At 40.4% G+C, this 23,955-nt stretch overlaps 1 protein-coding gene and 1 long non-coding RNA gene across 2 annotated transcripts; both read left to right on the top strand.

The window, feature by feature from the left end:
• The first annotated feature begins 2,830 nt into the window (after positions 1-2,830).
• On the top strand, positions 2,831-4,565 carry LOC111593613. Its single transcript, XR_002751056.1, has 3 exons — positions 2,831-3,075; positions 3,164-3,237; positions 3,547-4,565. It is a non-coding gene; the product is annotated as an uncharacterized LOC111593613 (long non-coding RNA).
• Positions 4,566-18,374: 13,809 nt separating this feature from the next.
• Positions 18,375-20,326, top strand: LOC115482781. Its single transcript, XM_030222767.1, has 3 exons — positions 18,375-18,460; positions 19,090-19,398; positions 19,576-20,326. The coding sequence occupies exons 1-3, from the start codon at positions 18,375-18,377 to the stop codon at positions 20,324-20,326; spliced, it is 1,146 nt and encodes a 381-aa protein (XP_030078627.1).
• The last annotated feature ends 3,629 nt before the right edge of the window (positions 20,327-23,955 follow it).

Genomic DNA, 23,955 nt, shown 5'->3' with positions numbered 1-23,955 from the left:
CAGCGCAGCAAACGAAATGATGGAAAATCATCATCACTAACAACAACAACATCAGCATCATCAGGAATGCATTACAAGAGCAAAAGAGAAAGAGTTCACTAACTTCTAACGGTAAGACAGCGGAACAGCCGCGCTCGCTGTTCAACAAGTTGCCATAAACATGTTGCAGCAACATTGCAGCAGTAATTAATGCTGCTGCTCACGTGTTGCTATGGGCGTGCTGTGACTCCATATGTGTGCTTCTGTGCTTTGTTTTTAGCGCACAAGTTCAATGCACGCCAATCACATGAGAAATTAGCACAAAAGCAACAGCCAACAAGAAACAACAATAAAACTAACTGAAGCTTATGCAAACTAAGACAGCGCTCAGCATAAGAGAGAACGACGCGGCCGCTCTCTCAGCTTTGCCTCGACAATGACATTCAAAAAAGCTGCAAGTCAAGCTTAGAGAGGAGAGGTGGGAATTGAGTACTAAGCGCAGTCCATCTTGCTCTCACCCGTTGCTGTTTCTCAGACCATGCGAATTGTGTTCCCGTCAAACAGCTTTGAGTTCGTTCACCGCACGCGACGAGCAGCGCGCAGTTCGCGAGTATGGATTTGTGTGTGTGCGCGCTTGGCCTAAAATTTTTCAGTGCCGGCCACGACCTGCCTAACTGCACAACAAGTTTAACTCGGCGCGAGAGAAAAAGCAATAGACAGACACAGAGAGAGAAAGAGGGACGGAACGAGAGAGACAGCGGTTGTAACGATCAAGCCAAGATGTTAATCTCGCTGCCGCTCGTTAGCTGCGCTCGTTACATGCAACGACAGCTTATACCCTTTGCCGCCTTCACCTCCTTATACTCTATGTAATTAGCCAGAGACCTAGTCGAATTAATTAAAATTAGCTCAAGTCTTTGTCAATTTGTCGCCAACTCATTTATTTTGCACCACGGTGACACTAAATTTATTTTTTTTGCTCTGCGTAGTACAGTCAACATTGAAGTTTATCGATAACGATAAGTGCAGCAAGCGGTATTCATGCAATTTATCTGCATTTTTCTCTGCCAATTTCATTTTGCTATTCGTTTTTGCAAAAACAGCTGTGTGAAGTGTCCAACCAGACATGAGGCAATAAAGTTTCAAGTGTGTGTCAGCGTGTGTGTGCGTGGGTTTGCGCATATGTATATGTGGCGCAGAGTTGTCAGGCACTTGAATGATGCTGTCGTACATGTTTCATCAAACAAATTTTTTCTACCATTTATATATAAGCATATGCATTGCATCTATTGGCAGGGGGAATCGGCCTTTAAGTTTCTTTGACACACTACTTGACACATGAGCTAATGTGAAGTTAACTGAAACTACAACTCTTATTGGTCAGTTGTTAAGAACTAAATATTAAAATAATTAAAATATTAAAAAAAATATATCAATAAAAATTGAACAAAATTGATAAAATAATCCTAATATTATTTTTTTTTTTTAATATTAAAAATAAAAAAAAATTAAAACTTTATGCGTGTTTAATTAATATTACTAATACTTTTAGCTATAATATAGTATCAATTTCTCTGTGCTCCAATAATTTCCTTCATAAATTTCGCAGTATTTTATTCAAGTTTATTTAATTTATTAGGCACAAATGCAATTGATACCTTTAATCTATGCAAACTCAATTGATATAAATTTTCAATAGCCTCCGAGTTATTTATGTCAATTACATATGTCACACCAGAGTTGTCACCCCTCTCTCACAACTACGTACCACAAACTAACACAATTCTCATGCCATCTTCCATTTCTATTTTGTTTCGTGTTTCGTCTTTTCTCGTATATCCATCACGTATCTAAATTGAATTTATAATAGTTGACAACGCAAACCCCTGTAGACCCAACCACCCACTCACCCACAACAGACAGAAGCACACCCATTGAAAGTCAATTGGATTCGTAGCATCGCTGAGAGCGTGAGGCCAACAGCAGCAGCAATTGGCAGCAATTTTCATTCGTTTCAAAGGGCACAAAAATGTGACGAAAATTAATTAAAAATCAATTTGAATTTGATTGTTGACCGATGCCCAAACCTCTCCAGATCTTTTATACACTATATATATATATATATATATATATATTCGTTGACTATTTGTCTCTTTGTCGTCGTTCAAAGTTAATTGACATTTGCACAATGTTTGCCGTTTTTTCCTCAGTTGCTTGAATTGAAACCCGCCGAATGCGATTTTTATTTCCTTTTCTCTCTATATATATTATGTATAGCCATATTTTTATTTGCTGTTGTCATCTTTATAATTGAATTATGCGCTAAATAAATAAATTCACTTCTGAATATCGAATTGAATATTTATTCATTTACTTCGAAAGCAAATCGAATTCAATTAGTTCCACTAAAATTAGCTGTTTGAACTTGTTCAAAACTTTGTTGCCGACTGGCAACTTCGGCAGCGCGGCTAACAGGCTAACAGGGTTGCCAAAACGCTTGACCGAATATTGCCAACTGGAAGCCAGCCAACAGATCAGTGTCAGCAAGGCAAATGAATGAATTGAATGACAAGCCAAAAAAAACAGCAAAAACAAAAGTTTAAAATATAAAAAAAATAAAATATGTATTTTTATATATATATGCTTCTATAAAGGCGACAAGATGACAATGAAAAGTCGCAATGAAAACTCTTTTTTCTTCTTTGTTTACGATTGACACACAAAAAACTGTGTCAACAATTGCAACGCGATGAGAATATTAAAAACATGTGCAAAACGAACTAAATAAAAGAATAAAAACGTTGTAGACAAGGGAACGGTATAATAGAGTTGGCACAGCTTAACAAATTTTAAGTAGGCATCCAGAAATACGTTTTAATAATTAAAAACTTACGTTAAAAATACTCATTTATTTTGGAAGCAAAAAAAAAAGTAAATGCATTTACTATTTTAGGGTTGCATCGCACTTTCTAGAAAACAAAGGCAGATGACTGAAAGCATTTCAATTGACTGAACAAAGCAGCTGAGAAACATTTCCAAAGTACAGTCACGCCTAGTTGTACTAAGTACAGTTGGAACAAGAAACAACTTTGAACGGTAAAAATAGTAAAGCTATTGAAAGTTTGTTTGTGCCGAAACGAACCAAGCAAAAAACAAATTGAATTTAATTTCTTTAATATTTTAGGGGTATTCCCAAATACATACCTACGCAGGAATACATGTGATCAATCATAAAGGAACATACCTGCAAAGATAAAAGTAAATAATGGATATTAATATAATTTAATATTATTAAAATATATATAATTATATATATATATATATATATATATATATATATATATATATATATATATATATATATATATATATATATATATATAGTGGAAAATATCTGTATATATACATCATTTTTTAAGAAATTCTTAGTTAAAAAATATTTTGAAGCATTAAGCGAAAAGAAACACGCAAAATGCACTCAAGTTAGGCTCCTGAGTTCTCTCTTAGTATCTGCCTCATTATATAACACAATTTTTTATTCTCCTTTCTCTTTTTTCTTTTTGTTAGGTGTACTTTAAGTTCATTAAAAATTACAACGCACTTAAAAAATTTGCTCACTTACGCCTCATTTAACCAAATTAAAAGTAAACACGAGCGCGAAATTACCAACGTAACGTTTCGAGAATGCTAAGAGAAAGGCGCAGAGAACAAAGAAAATTTCTCTGTCTGTATGTGTGTGTGTTTGTGTGAGAGTGTCTGGTTCTCTATCTCTCTCACTCTCTCTGTGTTTAATCAGCGCATGGAAGCCGCCGCAAAAAGTATGCAATGGCAAATTATGAAAAGTGTAAACAAAACGGAACGCGAAAGTCGAAAGTGACACGCAAAAAAAATAAAGCGAATAACTGTAATGATTATTGAGATGATGTTGATACGAAGATTGATGACATGCTGATATGAATCAAATCAAAAACAAAATGTGTATAAAATGCTTACGATCAAAGCCAAATGGCAGCTCTGAAATGTAATGAAAAACGGTACAAAACGAAAACCTTTTGTGTACGAATCCGCTGAATATAGTCGAATACAATCGAAAGAGCTCTCTAAACTCTTAACTGAGTAAATGAAGAGGACTTCTTGAATATACCACAAATAATCGATAAACATAAGCTAAATGACTTATGAGAAACTCAGTGCTACATAGGGATCTACTAATTCCTATAGTCTCAGGAGACAGAGCTCTAGACACGTGGACTGGCAGCGCATCCAAGTCAACTTCGCTGTAAACAACAACAGGCGAAGGCTAAAGAGATCAAGATAAGCTTAAATAAAATAGAATTAGTAGTAATGAAGTCACTGCTCAAGAGTTAAGGCTTTGAGCTAAACGCCCCGCACAGTCTGAGGAAATAAGCGGCATCAATTGAACGTAATAAAAAATGTTATGCCTTGAACTAATTTTACTCATTGAAAGCTCAACTAAATTTTTCATATAATTTCCATCAAGATCAATCAATCAATTATTTGTGCACAGCAAAGTATACTAAAAATACTACAAATCAAATAAAAATTTTCGCAATACCTTCAACTAAATAAACTCATTAAAAGCTCAACTAAAATTTCCTTTATCATTTTTACCTAGCTAATATATAAAAATACAAAAATAAAATAAATCTTTAAAACTTTACTTTAAACCAAGCTAAAATTCCACATGCAAATAACTTTGTCTTGCATTTTTAATAAGTTTTGAGATCAATTTGACAGTGTCAACATTTTCATTGATTTATATCGATGAGTTTTCGCTATCAGCATCAATTTAAAGTTATCGGCTGAAGTACGTGTTTTATGAGAATCCGATTAGCTGCCAACAATCTCGAGCAACCTGCTGATGTCATGCAAGTCCTGTCAACTGAGCCTACTCAAGCCACGGACACACAGAGGGTCTAAAACTGTGCAAAATCTCTCACATATTTAGCTGACTCAACCAATCAGACAGAAAAAACAAGCAACAAATATGCGACTATAAATACACTACGATTAAATGACTATTAAAGGCAAATTCTCTATGCTTAAAGGGCATTCACTGGTCTGCACATCCAGTGTGAAAGTTCTGTTCGGCCTTTTCTAAATATTATGTTAGTGGGAATGGGAGCTAAGTCGGATGCCTTTCGACTTTAATAACTTTAAGCAGCTACGGTCAATTTAATTTTCATGGCAGCTGCACAGCGCAGAGACAGAGCAGGACACGTCAGGACATCCACGACAGTCAGCAGTAAGTAAACGGCAAAAGGAGTAAAATATAAGCACACACACACACGCACGCACACACACACACACAACTAGTCACATATTCTGCCGGCCAAGCGACAATTTGTGCGAGCATATGGACCAGAATGAGAGATAGAGAAGAGAGAGAGTGGAATATTTGGGAAAATAGGAAAAGGAAACTTGAAAGGAAAACTTGATTATAAAGCGATGACTTCACACATTGCCGAACGGACTGGCCAAACCGAAGGACGCAGAACCTATAATTTTCATGATGCGACGCAAAAAACACAAGACAAAAAGGCAGAGAGTATCTAGAAATAGAAAAAGGATAGCCACAGGACACAGAGAGCCACTACTGCCGGTCGCTGCAAGGACATTGTGCAAACAGAGGCGTGTATTCTGCATGGGCGTTGTAATTTAATACTTTTCTAATATGTAGTTGTCCTTAACTGACTTCTCTCTCTCTCTCTCACTCTGTTTTCCTGCCTCTTTCTGCTTCCGTGTGACTTTTGAGAAGAATTTTAATAGAATTGGTAAACTGAGCTGTCGTAGCGCATTGCCAGCTGCGTGATTAGATGCCCAGAAGTAGGCAGTAGACTTCATCCTCTTCTTTTTTTTTTTGAGAAAAACATGCTATTTGGCTTTAGCTTTAGTTAGGCTGGTGGTGCTGCTGCTGAAGTGGGTCAGCGTGGTTGAGAGTAGGTTTTTATGAATGGCTAAACAAGCACGAGGGCGGCTAAAGGGACAGCAGTTAAGTCAACAAGCCACAAAAAGTTTCTATGCTTGAGTTAAGTGTGCTCTGAAGCAGAGTCAATAAAGGATGGAAAATGTGGAGAGTCCAAGATAATTTAGCATATGGACTCGATGTGCCAGAGATGTTAAAATAAAGCAAAAATAACAGCCTGTAAACATGTAAAATTAAATTAATGTCCATGGGCTTTAGAAGCAACAGCTGTTTAAACGTTTACGAATACAGCACAAAGCAAACGTGAGAAAATGTTAGGAGTCGAGGCTTGGCTGAAGTTGGAAAAAGGTAGAATGATATTGGGAGGAGTTAAGGACATGGTCAAAACTCATCAAAGAGCATAGCAAACCAACTAGCTTTAAGAGAAAAATAGATGCAGAGCTGGAGAAGATAAAAAGTTATTATTAATAACTAACCAATTTTAGCATTTTAGAATTGCAGTATTAGTTTCTCTCATACCTCTTCAACTTGTTCCTCGCTCGCTTTTAGCAATACTAATTGACGAAACTAATATCTGGAGTACTTCATGCATGTGCACAGCCATTAGCCAAATATTTCTACAACATTTCTAATAGCTGCAAAAACCAACTTTCGAGCGAAACACGGCCAAAGCAATAATTAATTTTAACAACGTATTACACACATATAAAATACCATCAGCAACCCAACAACCCTAAACACCAGAGTAATAGAAAACGAAAAATAAATTTAAAAAAAAAAGTGCAGAAAGCTTGCAAAAGTAGTGGTGGGGATGGTGTCTGGGCAGAGAGCTTTTAGCATACATATTAGAATAGAGTTTACACGTAAACGTACTTCATTATTAACCCGGCGAGTGTGTCGCATGCACAAACATGACAAACTTCCCTAGAGAGAGAGAGAGAGAGCGAGAGGGAGAGGGAGAACGGGATAGGGACTGAGAGGGCGAGAGATTGAATGTACTCCTAGCGCCCAAAGATACAGATAGAGAGCGAGAGATAGATAGAAACGGATGGGGAGAGAAGGCCAAGGAGAGAAAAAATAAATACATTAAAATGCCAGCGGGTAAAATGAAGATACAAACAAACGCATTAATACGTGACGCTGAAACATTATTAGAAAATGTGTCCCGACGTTGGTTACTTGCCACGCAGGGCACTCAGCGAAAGGGAAGGCTGGGGCGTCGCAGCCTGTTGTACGTGCGTCTATGCTGCACGAGAGAGAGAGGCAGCGCGAGATTGGGGCTGCTGCCTGTGCAATATATTTTAGAATTTTTGCACTTGCAGGCGGCTGGCTTTGAGTTTGGGGAGTTTTTTGGGTTCTGGTGTTTCACAGTTTTTGGTTTTGCTATTCGGTTTTGTAGCTACCATTTGGCTGGCTTTTGCCGCTGTCATGTCTGCGCGTACTTTTAATATGAATTTAGTCCTTTAAGTCCTGCCTGTCTGTCTGCCTGCCTGGCTGCTTGGCTGGCTAGCGTGTCCGCCGTTCGAGAACTTCACTCGTTCTCTCCATTCTTCGGGCAGCTTTGTTGCACTTGGCGCGGTTTTGGCGCACGTTTGTTCAATATGTCAATATTACATGGCGTTGGCCAACCCTGAGTGGCATTACTTTCGCTCAGAGTCTTTCCTTCGCAAAGGATCCAGCTTGTAAGTGACTTAATCAAATAACTTTGCATTGCCAACGCAGCAGCAGCTTCTTCTTCTTCTACTTCTTCTCCCATTTCTCCGCTGCCTTCTCAAAACTATTTTTGCTTTCATTTTCTTCTCTCCGTCTCTCTCCCTTTCTCTGGTTACACATTGCCATTTTCATTACGGCGTGTTTTGTGCGCCATTAAACATCGACTTTATTTTTGGCTTTTCTACTTTGCTTTTCTCCAGTTTTACTTTGCTTGCATGCTTTTTTTCTTTTTGGCAAATTGTCGCCCTGTGCTGGCAAATGACACGTAGCTACCGACATGACAATCACGGGAATTCGGGATCGTCGTCTTAGTCGAAAATGATTTTTTTTTCTGATGTGCCAATGAAACCATTAGCAGCTACTATATAATAGAAATTGAACAATGCGAAATATAAAAAAATTACGATAATATAGAAAAGGAGAGAAGGATATAGAGAAAAAGAAAGAAGTATAGAGAAAGGAAGAGAGCTGAGCGATGACCGAGGTAGAGAGCAGGGAGGAGATAGAGAGCGAAATAGAAAGAAATAGAGAAACGTATATAAAGATAAAAGAGCTACATTAGCGAGAGAGAGAGAGGGAAACAGAAAAAGCCATGCGATGAGTGAGATACACAAAACGATAGAGACAAAGAGAGATCAAGAAAAAAGCACTGCATGAGAAGTAGCATGAAATATTAGGAAAAAAATTTAATGAGATAGAGTGCAAAGGGCAGAATCAACAAGATTTCCCACAAGCAATTTGTACGGTACACAATGAAATACCTAGACGAACTACAAACAATTAAGATTTCTTCAGTAAATTCGACGTACGAAGCAAGCTCAAATTTTGAAAGAAAAACTCACCTAGCAATTTCTTTAAAGTACTTTAATCTCCGTGTAATACTATTTAGCAAAATTTACTCAAGCAATTGCAAGTGTTAACAGCATTTGGGAGCCACATTTAAATGTCAGGATCAGCAGTCCACTCAAAGGATTTGAGCGTGTACTCATCTAAAAAGTGTTGCACATTAATTTACTTTGTGCTGGATGAAATTCACTGTACAACACACTATGTGAATTACCTGCCACACTAGCTGCAACAACAGTGGCAACAGCAACAACAACAGCAACAATCTAAACTGTACAACGTGGAAAAATTCATCAAGCGCAAAATAACATTGCATACTTTATGGCGCATTATGAAAACACACGCCCCTAGCAAGGAAACGGGTGCCGGTGTGTGGGGGTGGAAAGTGGATTTCAAAGGGTAAAGGGTAGAGGGGGTTTTGGTTAGTTGAAAGAAATGCGCAGAGAATTTTGCGCCACATTTGCACAAAAACGTTTTAGAAAATGTACGCAACATGACAAGCCACAGCCGAGTGCTACAAGCGCCCCCGACCGCCTGTAGATACACAGATACACACATACACACATACCTAGTGCTGCACACAGCCCATTAAAAACATGCAAAATATGAGCTGACAGCTAAACCGACAGTGAGTATGACCCAACACTTATGCAGATAAGGCCAACAGTGATAATGATGATAATGAAGATAATAATGGAGATTATAATGATAATAATAGGATTAGGAATGACGCAGCTCATGACAAGCAAACCTTCTATATAGGGCAACTGAACGGAACGTAGTCTAACAATTGAAACAAACTTTTCTCGTGACTATTTGAAATTATTTAACAATCTTAAAAACGATCTAAGTCTCTATCGAGCTGCTCTTTTTATGTACAAGGTTTCTCGATTTCAAATAAATATTTCGTTTTGAGTAAACACTTTTTTGTCAAGTGTATTTCGCTGCAAGGACTCCCATGTAGCGCAACAATTTTGGCGCCTGCCTGACGAGGCTGACGTCAAACTTTGCCTCCCGCTTATCCACAGCCTCCTGCTGAATATTTTGCCATATGGCTGTGTAATGATAATAAACTCCAAAAGATAAACTCGTATACAACAGCGACCACCACAGGGCCAGGCAGAGGGGAGAGAGAGAGGGACCTAGGGGAGCAGCAGCAACAGGCAGGCATGGTAGAGGGCAACGGTTATGGGGTCGAGCCAGGGCCACAAGTGTCGTCACTTTGTCGGCATCGGACGCGACGGCAGACGCTGTCATTTTGTCTTATCTGCAACAGGGCCAGAACGCAGCCGAATGAGGTATGAAGGTGAAGTTCCCCCTCTTCCGAGCGATAGAGCCAGTTATTTTCTTTCAATTTGCAGCTGGATGCAGCTGAGTGGATAAAGATGCAGGAGAAGCAGTCAAAGATGTCGCAGGTGGTGCCGTGGCTCAAGGTCTGCGACGATGCTGGGGACAACATCAAGTGAATGCTGCTTGGATGGAGGGCAACATTCGAGCAGTAGCATTTCTTTAGAGGTAACGACAAAGTGGTTTAAGATTTTATACAATTTACTCTCTATGAGAACTTACTACATATAACCTATATATACTGTATATAGTCCTTGTAGACTTGATGATGTCTCTGGAATACTTTCTACTCTCTTTAACGAAACTATAATTTCTATGGGCCTGTTCATTGCTAGGGTTCGTCTAGATTTTTTCCAGATTTTTATTGCTGAGAATTTCATTTAATATAACTACTTTATAATACAAATTTCCCAAAAAAAAAAAATAAATAAAACCCGGCTAATAGCTTTTGCCAACAAGCCTTAAATGAAATTAAAAATGTGTCGCACAATCTCATTGCGATCTTCATGCCGAATTATCCCGGCTCTCTGTTGGTGGTAACACACATACCATTGCCCAATTGCCCCTGCCTGTGCTTATTTGTTGCCCAAATTCAATGGCCAAGCTTCGATAGCCTGGCGGCAAATTAAGCGCAAGGCTAACGCTGACGTCCTGCTTAGCTCCTGCGTTCCTGCTGCTCCATTGCATACCCCCAGGCGTTACATGTAATTGCATTTTTTAGTTTTAATGGAGCGAACAGAGCCCGCCCGAGCACTGCTCACTGCAAATATAATTAATTTGTAACGTCTGATGACCAGCTTAATGGAAAAATACAGCACAGCAGGAGAAAGGGGGTTGAGGGTGGTTGTGGGGGTTGGTGATGGGGCAGCAACAGTATATGAAAGGGCGGCATAAGTTTTGAGCAAAATCTTTTGCCTGCTGCGTGCTGCTGACAGCGTGACAAACTGGCTGACTGAAGAAGTAGAGATTTGCTTTTAATAGTTTTATAATTGTATTTGATGTGATTTAGCAGAAAAAAAAACTGAGGGACTAGAAATTGTGTTAATTTGCGACACAAGTAAAGGCTCAAGTAAATTTGTTGTCAGTGAAGAAAGCAGCAGCGCCGATAGATAATTTAGATAATTGCCTAAATAGCTAAAATGTTGGCTCTCAAATTTATAAATAGGTAAAATAAATAAATAATGATATATTAAAGTCACAGCCGAAACACAGATTATTTCGTGTTTAGATAACAACTTAAGCTAAAATGTATGTAAATATAAACCTTGACCTTACCCTTCGACTACCTTTTAGTAAACTAATCACCGCATTCATTTCAAACACCAACTAATTCGCTATTCTAATGCAGCTCGAGCCGGGCCAACACTTACTTCAACTTTAATTACAAAACTCGTCAGTAATCCAGTTGGAAAGCCAAACTGAACCCAACTGAAAAACAAAAGGAGAGCATTAAAACTAAGGTCAACATCAAAGGGGCACCAAAACGGAGAGAGAGAAAATGCGAATGTGATTGTGACAGTGGCTGTGGCTGCGACTGTGGCTGTGGCTGACGGAGACATAGAACCGGCTGTTGCCTGACCAGGTCGCTCTTTTCCTTTCTGCTGTCTGCATTGCTTTGTGTTGCACACACACAGAGTCAGCACACACACAGACACATGTGTCTAACAATTTGTAAAAACAACACTCGACTTGAACTTTAAGTAAACAAGTAGCGAAAACTACATAAATGAGTTTGCTAAAAACTCGCAACACACGACACGAAAAACGAAAGAAAATAAAAAAATACTATCCGAGAGTAGAGGAAAAAGTCGAAAAAGCCGTCGCCTCAGCCACAGTGTGAATGACACACCAGAGTTGCAGGAACAGGGCGGTGGCCAAGTTGAGGGGATCTCGCATAGGAGCGTTTACTCTAGCTTCTATGTCCAGACACATTCACGTTCTCACACTCAAGTGCTGTGCACGATTATGGGCGAAGGGCACTGCACACTGGATTCTACTTTTATACGGTGACACTTGTAGACCCCAGACTAACTCGCCCCAAACACCCCCCATCCACCGCTCGGTATGCCTGGCGAACAGTCATGCTGAAGCCACGCTCATGATATCAAAAAACTTTACCGACACAAACGGCACAAGCAAAATAATAATAAAAAAAATATAGCAAGTACATAGAAAAAAAGAGAGCAGTGATGAGGTGTGAAAAATGGCAAGAGTATGTGCACTCAACGTGTGCGCGTGTGTGCAGGTATTGAAGTGACAAATCAAGAGCTGATGAGAATTGACACGGCAGAAACTGGTTTTTCTACCTCTCCAAGTTCCAATTACTGGTGAGCATTTTCACGCCATAATTTGATTGACGTGCTGAATAATTACGAATACCTGCCTATAAAATTGTATAATTTTGTATCTCTCTCTCACCAGCCCTAGTGGCACAGCTTATCACCAAAGATCTAACGCGGCGCAGTCATTAAAGCGACAGCGAATTATCATTAAGAGAATTATCATTAGAAGTTCTTAAGTTTATGTTTTTATATGTTTTATTTTGAGAAACTCTCAATTTCCTTCCGTAATTTTCTTTGTTTTCAGAATATGCCGCAAAAACTTGCGGCTCCCACTGCATGATCAATTCATTAGTTTTTCGCGATTTGATTGTAGAGAGATGCATTGAAAATCGACCGTTCATAGAAATAGTAGTGCTGGATGAAAATAGTTAAAAAAATAAATAAAAATGTTTTATTGGGCCAAAAAGTGCACGTTCCTAAATTTGTAACCCAAAAAATATCTAAATTAATAAGTAAATTTATTAATTTTAATATTCATTTCAAAACGTTGTCAAAATATTAAGATTATCAGCAAATTTTGTTGTCCAACATTTGGTGCTCAGTTGCACTACTATTTTTATGAACAAAGCTGTTATATTTTTTATTTAATTTTATAATTCATTTGCTATACTTCTGGTTACGTAATTTTATTGTTAACAAATTTGTTTATTGTCTAGTATCAGACAGATTGCAAATAAAAACAACAATTAAACAAAAAAAAAAAAATTTGCTATGCTTTCTCTTTAAACCTATTTTTTCTAAAGTCGACTTAGCTTCACTGTTTACTCTCAGTGTATTGAGCAAAAAATTGTTTCTATCAACTGATCTAATGTGACATTTGTCCACGCTGAAAAACGCAACCGAGTGGAAAATGTGCGACGACGTTGAAGTTGGCATCTCTCACGGGCGTCAAATTTGATCGCTGCGAGCGACAGTCAAGGGGGCTCTAATGGGTTAACACATTTACAGTCAGCGAGTGGCTGTTGGCTGGTTGCTAAGTTCATTGAATGCAAATGTTGCACGTGTTTGGTGGAAATGCTTCGGTAATAATGTCGACGACTATTAGGAACACGCCGCGTTAATGGGCCAATCAGGGCATGGCAGTTGCGAACAGGAATGCAAATGTGAAGCAATCAGCGAATAGAGAGAAGACGCAGAGCAAACAAAGAGTTGAAGACGAAATCAAGGTGAATGAAGTGATAAATATATGAATGGGCCCAAGAATGCAGTGCAAGGGAGAAGACAAAAAGATGAAGAACAAATATTAGAATATAAGAACCTTACGTCTAGGCAAGTTGCATATAGTTTAAAATCTAAATAAAACATAAAATACATAATCAGAGTCGGTTGGCTTCATCGAAATTCACATAATACCCACGCACCAAAGTGACTGACGTAACCGGCTTTATGTGTCCACAAACGTAAACATTTCTCCGACCATAAGCGTATTCTATTCTTCTCTATGATGAGGTCATGGCATTATCTATGAGAGTATGTCAACAGTTTAACACTCGGGTAAACAATTGGCTGGGGGCGCTAGCGAAATGAATAATACTCTTTCTCTTCCTTTGTGTTCGAGCTGAACGATTAGTATAATTTCTATATACAGGCTCGATAGATAGCCATAAATTTGTATATTATTAATTAAATTAATCAAATTCACATTAGTGGCACGCACGCACGTCCGACGCGGTTCGCGTTGGGTCACTTGAATCGAAGCGAATCGAATCAGCTTTGGGAAGTCATTAGAGTGCGGCCCGTGGAGTGTGTGGCCAGGGAATAGAAGTAATAGAGCGCCAATACGAAGAAGCGTCGTTTATTAAATGGCAAATGATTTCTTCATTCGTTCAATGAACTTGCCACAACAAATGGCAAATGGTAAAAGGCAAATCAAAGCGATATTAATAATCGCCAATCAAAATGCTAATCGTATTAATATGGTCGATTTCGGATTGAGATAGTGTGGAATGAGTGGAATGGAACGCCCAGACAAACACTGGTCGCTCACTCAAAAAGAAAATAACTGAGCTATGGAAAAACCAGAATCTGGCAACTAAAACCAGAAAGAAACAAAAAATAAAAACTAAACTCTTGTTAGCTGACATCATTTAAAAGAACTCAGGTCCAGCAACTACAACCAGTCTCTGAGATATACGAGCATTTGAATGTATTTATGGAGATCATGTCTGGGCCATGCCTGTTTGGCATTGCAAATCTCAGCGGAGTCGCCGAACCAGGAAGCACACAAACAAAATTACAAAACCAAATTGTAGCCGTTGCAATGCCAGTTGCTGCGAGAGTAGCAGAGTTTTGCAGGCCAAACGTGCCACACTGTTATAAAGGAGGTGAAAGTTTCACATAGAACTCAAAAGAAAATGGCTTAGAGCTATGAAAAAATACGTTAAAAGCTAACTAAGATTATTTTTACGAATTAAGAACAAATGCAAATTGACTATGCATCCATTAAAACTCAACTAAAATATTGTTCAGACTTTTATATTGTACGCGTAATGTAAGAGAATTGTTTTAAGAACTTTTTCATTAAAGTAAAACTTTTTCCAAAGCAAAATCTCTGCGGTAAAATGCAGCTGCAAAATTCATAGCTATCGATAGTAATTACTCAAGTAGAAAAGTTTAATTCTTCAACTTTATTTGTCCTGTTTTTCATCTGGCTTTGCCGATGCAAATTGTTTCCATTAAAAAAAACTTTGAGCGGAGGGAAAGCAGAGGAAGGAAAAGAATAACAGCAATTCCAACAAGAGCAAAAAATGTGCTAGAGCTGTGCTTGTTGTTGTTCGCTTACTGTTAAATGATTATGTGTAACGGTATTCTTTTAATGATGGCTAATAACTCGGCAATGACAACAACAATAAAGAGAACAGCTTGTAGACCCCAAAGAATCTCTGTAGGCATTTTCCCAATGGCCTGTAGAAAATAATTGGTCAACAGCAACAAGCACACGAAGAGAGTGGGGAACAAACTTTTGCCGCCGGACATGACAGCAACAAGAACAGCAACAAATGTAATACGAAATACCAACAACAACAGCACCGCAACATGTAGAAGAACAATAGCAACAAGTTGGTAAAGACAGGAAGCCATAGGAAACATTGTCAGCTACACCCAACGTGACATCATCAAAATAATACACATAAAAAACGTTCGCGACTAATCAATGGCTATGAGATACCCTGTCTAAAAAAACAATTCAAGCTCAATATAAGTAAAATATATAAGCCAATTTTTATTATACATTGCGAGAAAAAAACATAGATCATCCACTTCATTAAATCGCTTACAGGGTATACACGACTCTTATACACAATTGCTGGCCGGTAATCTGGCTAACAGGCTGCGCGCTTGCCTTTCACGATTGCAATTAAAGGGCGTATGAGAGAAGAGACAGAGCCAGAGACACCGAGAGAGCGAAAGGGAAGTCGACTTAAGTAAGAGCAACCAACTGACCGGCAGATGCCAATGACCCAGGGGCGTAACTGATGATGACCATTAGCAACAACATTAACATTAGCATTTAACATTAAACATTACGATGATGATGAGGCGCAATAAAAGCATTTAAAATAATGGTAAAAGCCAAATGCTAAAATAAACAACAATTATAAACTGAACGCAAATGCGTAACGAAACAACAACAGAGCGAGACGGTGCGACATCGAGCAATGAGCTTGCTAAATAAAAATAAATGGAAGAAGACAACAATAACTGAAACGCAAGACAACAACAAGCTCAAGCTTTACATGAGCGTAGATTTACACACGCACACAGAGACCCGACACAAGACAATGACCCAGAGCTAGAGAGCGGCAACATCAACAACTACACTTGAAGAAGAGTCATTAACATGAGCTTGAACTAGTTGCCCAGGCAACATGTTGACAGAGCGAATGGACGAGAGCGCATGATCAACTGCTTTCTGCTCTGGCTGCTCTGAGTTTGACTGCCTAGGCCAAGGTCAGCTTGGCAACATGTTGACAACATGCACTTACTTGTGCGTATAGCGTGAGATGTTGCAATTGCTTATGTTGCCAACCGAAAATGTTGCGTGTCGTTGTGTGAGAAACATGCTGCAAGCAACAAACTACATTTACTCTGTACGGGTCAAATGTTGTGCACGCAACATGCATAGATACATGTTTACGTGACCAGGGAGACATGTTGAGTGGAAAACCACTTGAAATTAGAGGTCAGCCTGAGGTAGGCAGCCAATCAACTCGCTCGTAACTTTATAATCATTTTCAACACATTCTGCTTCAACTCTTTTCTACTTTTTTCTTTTTTACCCCTGCTACCTCTCTCCGCGACAACATCAGCTCTAATAATCATGACTTGTTAATCTTTACGCTTCTGCCTTCGCACTCGCTACCATCTGGCCGAAGCACATTTTCTCCACCCCTTCTGCCGCAACTCCGTCCTCTGCTTCCTCTTTTATCTGCTTCGTGTCACGTCTGGCAAGCTGCTTGCACCGAGAAAAAGGTAAGCATAAGAAGCAACAAGCTGGCATTTAACGGTGTATATGTTCTCTTTACGCTGCTTCTGCGTCTTCTTCTTGCTGTTGTAAGCATATTTTTCACGCAATATTATTATCATTATCATTACGATTTTTATTATTATAGCTCTGGTAACAACAACATCATCATCATCCTCGTCATCATCATATAAGAGGAAAAAGCCATTGGAACGTTTAGGTTTCGTTTTAGTGAACAATTTCCCAAGCAGTTCCATTTGCGGGAAAACCCTTTTCCACTCCATTTCAATGCCAACGCCATCTTTAAAGTTTTCTTTAGCGTTGCTTGTGGTTATCCTTGGCCAAAGAAAAACACTTTCATTCGTCGCATTACTTTTTCTTACTTTTCTTTTTCGGGGAAAATCAGCAAAGTAAAAACCAACCTTGAACAGACGTTTCCTTATCGTGGCTGTTACCAGGAATGCGTTGCTTGCAGACAATTTGCACCTTGCCCCTACGCCGCTTCTGATTTTCCGCTTACACTTTGCTGTTTAGTGACTTGGAAAAGCGCATGAAAATTCGTTCTTTTTCCCTTTATTTTTTTTTGTGGCTGTTTTCAAGCTATTTTTTGGCACTTAACCAAGGTTAGGTAAGCTGAAAGAAGCTGTTTATATGCTGTCTGAACGCTGTGAAAGGTTATGCAAGGAGCTTGAGCTGTTCTATGCCAATCGAAATTGATATAAAATTTGTTAAACACAATCGAGGATAATTGTGAATGGCAGACAAATAGTACTTATTGGATATACTAGCTGGCTCATGCAAAAAACTGTCACAACTAAAGTTTCCCACAGTCAAAGCTGGAACGAACCTTGAGAGATTTTACAATCAGACCAGACTCTTTAAAGATATGCGTAGATTATTATAGAAGAGTATATGAAGGAGATGGGAAGGAAGAGTTGCCTAAATCAGCTTTTACATTTTGGTCGTTTCTATACTTTTTATTCGCTTGTCAAACCATATAACCTGCAAAAGCATCGTCAAGCTTTTCCTACAATTTCCGGCTCCATTGTTGACCTTTCTCAATTCGTCTTCTTCGCTGCCTGCCATTCGCCATTATTGTCAAGGTCTTTGGTTTGGACTTCTCTTTGGGTTTCATCTCTTGAGTTTATTCACTTTTATGGCATCTACGGAGTCGACAGCTGAGCACCAATTGGAACGCAAGACTCCAGCAAAAACAATAAAAAGAAGTGAAGAAAAGCAGCAGCAGCAGAGAGGAAAATGAACTGCGTTACTTTGGAAATGAAATTGAAATCGTTACGCATGCGTTTTCAATGGCTCCAAAGGGGCTGCAGGCGTAGGGGGACTTGGCTCGATGCTATCGAATGACACAAGGCATAAGGAAAAATAGTTGATGCCGCGTATAGACGAACGCACCGAAGTAAAATGGAAAATTGCATTCAAAAAAGTGCAGCAGCTGGAAACGTGAGGTGCAGCTGAAGATGCCCCCTCAATCCTCTTGGCCTTCGACCAAATACCGCCCCCTACGCCCACCCACTCCACTAACGAAATGTGATCTGTGCGCCGTTTGCTTTGCCATTTCTTTCGTTTTTGTTTTTCTCTCGCGAAAGCCAATAAAAGTGGGCGACTACGCAGCGGCCTTTGTCAGAAGTTGTCCAGCTTTAAAGGCGTCCAAACGCCAGGATTAAACAACAGCAGCAGCAGTTCGGCAGGACCCTGAGCAGCTAGGACTTCTGTCATGCCCGCGCCCATATCGTTTGCCATATTGTGGCTCATTGTGGCCTGGCTGGAAGGTAACGCAGCGGCAGGCAACAGCGGCGAGCGGTAAGGACACGAAACAGAGAAAAAGAGAAAATGTAGTTGAAGCGTAACTAACTACGCCATACTCTCTACAGGCAGAAAACAGAGCTGTCAATCACTAGAGACAGCTATCGAGTGTCAAAGAGGTTTCGTGACTTTGTTATCTTTAGTTGGCTTTAAAACTGTTCACAAGACGGAGTAGCAGTGACCGTTAAACTGTGACTGTGACTGTGAACTAGTTAAGAAGCCAGTCCATCTTTTGGGGAAGCTAACGATAGATAAAGAAGGGGATGAAAGGAAGCAGATGTCTTCATCTTTTACTCACTTTTATAGAGCGATTTTCGAATTAGGTGACTTTTGACAGTTGGATTTGATCGTCAGATACAAATTAGTGAGATCAAAGCAATTGTTTGATTGTAGGTAAATTACTACGAGTCGCTCTCAAACTGTAAAAGTGACTCTAAAAGCTGCAAGATTGGAAATTCCGAGTAAAGCTGCAAAATAGTTACCTAAGTTTTACAGATCGCCCAAAACACAGATCTAGACCCAAGCTGAGTTCACACAGAAAACATATATATCTGAATCCATAACTTTAAAGCTTTCATAGTTCTTCCGTTCAGCGAAAGCAAGTTACCTTTAATCTGTTTCCCTAGGGTACACATACGTCTCCACATGCCGGAAGTTGTGCGTCAGCACACGCACTTTCACAAGGTCTACAAGCATTTCCCACTTCCAGTCGCGGCGCCGCAGCCGCTGATGCCTGTTGCCGCGCCGCCTGTGGGCAAGCCGCATGTCTCGCTGCTGGGCTACACGACAACGGCCAGCGGCAGCGGCGGCATGGCGCCCAGCGTAAAGCAGCTAATGGCCACAGCAGACACGCCCATGGCCATGTCGATGCCCACATTGAAGCCGAACTATGGACCAGCTCTATTCGATAACTACAACCAGCAGCAGGCGGCAGAGTTGACTGCAGCATTGCCAGCCACGACACCGGCCACAGTGAAGCTTGGCAGCAGCGTCAGTGGCAGCAGCAGCAGCCGCAGCAACTCAATGCTGCAGCAGCAGCAACTGCTGCAACAGCTGCTAACATCCATTACAGCAGCCCAACGGCAGCGCTTGCAACAGCAGTTGGAACTGGAAGCGGAGCCAGAGGCTGAAACGGAACCGGAACTCGAGAACAATGAGCTGCTCAATGGCAACTTTATGGCTGCCCTACAGCGCGAATACCAGTCCAAGTTCGGGGGCCGACAACGCAAGCGCAAGAAGGTCACCCACTTGAGCAAGCTGCGGAGCAGACCTAAGCAGAAGCCGCAGCAGCTGCTGTCGAACAGTGATGAGCAGTTCGACGATTACCAGGACGAGGCGGACACACGCTACGCCGAGCCAGATGAACCCAACGAACAGTACATGGATGCAGCCAAGTCTTGGGCGGAGCTGGGCGAAAGCGAGGACGACAGCGCAGCGGCATTTAGCGGACACAATAATGCGCTCAGTGCGGTGCCCAGTGTCGATGATTTTCTCAATGAGGTCAGTGGCAACAACTTTGGGCCCTACTATGGCAGCATGTACAGTGAGTATGGCAACACTGGCCACGCGGACAACAGGTACAGCGAATATGGCAACACTGGCAGCATGTACAACGAATATGACAGCGCCGATCCCACGGGCAGCTCCGCCTGGCAAGCCACGCCCAGCGCTGCATACAATAGTTATCCACGGCCCACCAAAGCTACGCCCATCCGACCGCGCCCACGTCAGCGATCGCGACCAAGCGCTCCAGCCACGAGCTTGACCAGTCCAGCAGGAAATGGCGGAAAAGTCCGATACATCAAGCTGACCACACGCAAGAAACGCAAGAATCGCATCAAAGCGAAAAGATATCGCATTTAGAGATAAGCTACGTAGATACTTATAAACGGTTAGCATACTTTTCTGAGTCACTCTGCACTCCGCACTCCACACTTAGTATTACAAATATGAATATTGTTACATTTTGATGTTTCGTAGTAAAGATTTGAGAACGAATTCACAAAATGTCTTCTTTAAGGCCACTTTTAGAGAGTGTGAAAGACGTTGTCCAACACTATAAAACAGTATGCGTAGGGTTGTCAACTTCACTTAATTAACGCTGCCAAATTGTGCAAGAGCTTTGCCAGAGTTGCCATCGATTTTAAGGAACCCTACTTCTGGGTTGACAAATATAAAGTTTTCAGGAACATTTCTAAAAAGCCAATTATTTGTTGAGTTTTAATGATCAATAGTAAAAGCTAAAGACATTTTTTGTAGCAGAGTTGCCACCTTTTGTAAATCTATACAGGGTAAGGCTATATTTCCTAACAAGTTCCAACTCAAGATAATGCCAAGCCATATAAATTTAATCCTAATTGACTCAGTCTCTCTCTAACAGAGTTGTCACCTACTTTAAAGAAAGGAAGATAATTAATTTCATAATTTTAACACACAAACAAACTGTAAGTTAAAGTATATAAATTTATATATTATAAATAGACTTCACCTAAATATGCTGAGGTATCTCGTAAAATCTATGAGATGAAGTCAGCTTAGCATATTTCTTACCCAAACATTTGGAGCTGTTTCACGCTTGGTTTGTCTTGGCAACTTCCATCACCATTCATAATCACTTACCTGTAAAGAGATAAAAGACATAAGACAAAAGTTAGTCAAATAAAATTTGGGAATATTTCAGGGCGCAGTAGCACTTAAATAATCATAGTAATTACTAAATACAATGCCAAGATGCCTTTTTCATCTAGTGTCTAGTGGCTAGTGGCTGGTGTCTGGCCCACACGAAATTGCTCATCCAAAACAAATAGCATATTCTATTAGCACAAAGGGCCAGAGGACCTCTACCACAACAACTAGAAGCGCCAACCCCAGAAAACGGCTAAGGAAATAAAGTATACGATTAAATGAGCATGGCGAGAGGGCGAGGCGAGGCGAGGCAAGGGAAAGCGAGAGCAAATAATAAGTACAAATGCTAATAAAATTCAATTAAAGGCCACAAAATTACAATAAAAGTGGCTGGGAAACTAACTTAGCCGAGGGTCGGGTCTCTCTGGTCAGGATCGTTGGTCGCCAAGGCAATGTGCCCTCGGCTGCGGGTGGGTTGCGGGTGTCACATGAAAAGTCAAAATTAACGACTCATTTGGGCAAATTGAAGCCATAAACTACAAAGCAGAAAATGCCAGAGCGAACCACCAGACCTGCCCACAGAATCTGGAGCCGGGCAATAGAAGGAAGCCCAACGCGCCAACCCTCAGGCCGAGAACCCCAAAAACTGACGTCACTAAGCACAGCAGCCAAAATATAAATTACGCAAAAATTCCAAGTGAGTGACGAGCATGTAGCACTGGCATGGGAGGAGGCCAGAGGCCAGAGGCAGGATATCAGGCATGAGAGGATACCAGAGGCTGGATATCAGGCTAGTCGTGCTGGAGGGTGTTTTCTATGGCGCTTTGTTTATGTGCTCGGTCTCATCCTTTATTTTCGTTTTTGGCAATAATTTTTATTTCATTTTGCTTGCGCTCATAAAATTGTGACACACAAAACGCCCACCCACTCGCATCCTCTAGCTACCCCTACCCGCCCCTCACAGCCTCTTTCTCTCCTTCTCTCACATTTGCTGCATACTTCCAGGCGAAATTAAAAGCGTGCAAGATTTTCATTTGTTTCTGTGTGTGTGTGTGTGTCGTCGACAGAGAAACTTGCCACCCTGCAGGCTGTACGCCACGGCATGGGCGTGGCGCATGGCATATGGCAAGGCGACACATAAAGTGTTGATGTGCCAGCCATATGACATTTATTGTTTTAGAGGAGTGAGCGCTGACGGAAATTCTCATGCTCCATTGCAATCGTTTATTATCGCCGCCAGATGGCGTCAACGTGCCGCAACAAGTGGCGACAGCCAGAGAGCGCGCCAGCAGGAAGGAGGTCAGAATATGGGCCGAGCTGTTGGCTGACCCGTTTGTTTGGCGGCCATGTTTGCTGTGGTCTACTTTTTCAATAAATTGATCTATGGCCATTTTATATGGTTGCTCTATAAACGACCAATGCGAATGAAGTACGACCCACTAAAAATGAGTTTGTGCCTTTTTTCGATAACTTTAGCTGGTTTTTATGTTTTACTTAAATTAAATTGTAATCATTAAAGCCACACACAAACAAGTAAGCAACAGGGGAATTGTAACTATAAATTGAATATGTTGACAGCACCACTTTGAATCAAGTTGGCAGCGCTTGTCTTGAGTTTTTAATTGTTTAATGAAATAGAACTCATTTTCATAATCTAATCAAGAGCTCAAAGTTCGCATAATTTATCCGCCTCAAGCTGTAGCTGCAACATTTCCAACTGATATCAGATCGAAGTATATAAGCTATATATAACTGCACAACTTAAGTGAAACGTTAATCGTTTTCCATCAAAATTTGCCTTTTGTTTAATGCGAGTGTCATAAAACGCAAATTATTACGGATGAGCGATGGAGCGAGCCATCAATGGCAACTGAAATCGACAATTTCATGTTTTTATAGCCACAACAACTTTATAAGCATCATAAAAGACAGATATATATATATATATATATATATATATATAGACAGATATATATAAATTATAGTATTTATATCGCATATCCAGCATTTAATTTCATGTTTTCGCAATACAAAATTAATTCGCCAGCTGTGCTTCCTGTATTATTTTAGGCCTCCCGCTTGGGTGGACAGCAATAAATGAGATGAATAAATAAATACAACATTATCACTGCAATTTCGTCTCAGAGCGTAACATTTGTCATCCAACAGGGGCAAGGCTACAAATCTACAGTGTGTGCCACAGTTCCAGCCTGAAGCCTAGTCTTGCGTTAGCCAATGCCAGCGGGCTGCGGCTAGCATAAAAATGCAATGACAAACAATTCATTAATTTAATTAATTTGTGGCAATTAAATGGCCAAGGAGGGAAAGAGAGAGAGTTCACAAATGGTGGGTGTTGCTGCCGTTGCCACATGGGGCAACTAGAAAAGACGCACAGTCATCATCTAGTCTACGCTCGAGTCATTACTTTTACGCATGTCTCTCTCTTACTCTCACTCTCTCCCTACCTCTCTCTCTTTCATTGTTTGTGTCTATTTTATTTTGGACCTGGTCATCATCTGGGGTCCCATCAATTCCACAGGACGCGCCCCCTACATTTTGTTGCTGCCACAAGAATGGGTTAAGTGTGTGGCATGTCCGTTTCGAAGCGCAAGTTGGATTCCATTGTTCAAGGTGTTGAAATGTGGCACTTAACTGTGACGCAGATCCAACCAAAACACATTTATTTACCTAGACACGTGGTAACGTTCAAGGTGTTGCGGCACTCAAAAGAACAAGCCGCATACGAAGCAGCAGAAGAGCAACGACAGCGTGTTGTATACGCTTCAAATGCTCTTAACTGCTTGTCATCGCGTCGAGCCGAAATGATTCAGCTCGAGACATGATTAAAGAGCGCTGGGCACTTGACA

The sequence above is a fragment of the Drosophila hydei genome, unplaced genomic scaffold, assembly GCF_003285905.1.
Source record: "Drosophila hydei strain 15085-1641.00,03,60 unplaced genomic scaffold, DhydRS2 tig00000063-arrow-pilon, whole genome shotgun sequence".
NCBI lineage: Eukaryota > Metazoa > Arthropoda > Insecta > Diptera > Drosophilidae > Drosophila > Drosophila hydei.
Note: the sequence above shows the minus strand (reverse complement) of the source record. Positions and strands in the feature narration are given on the sequence as shown.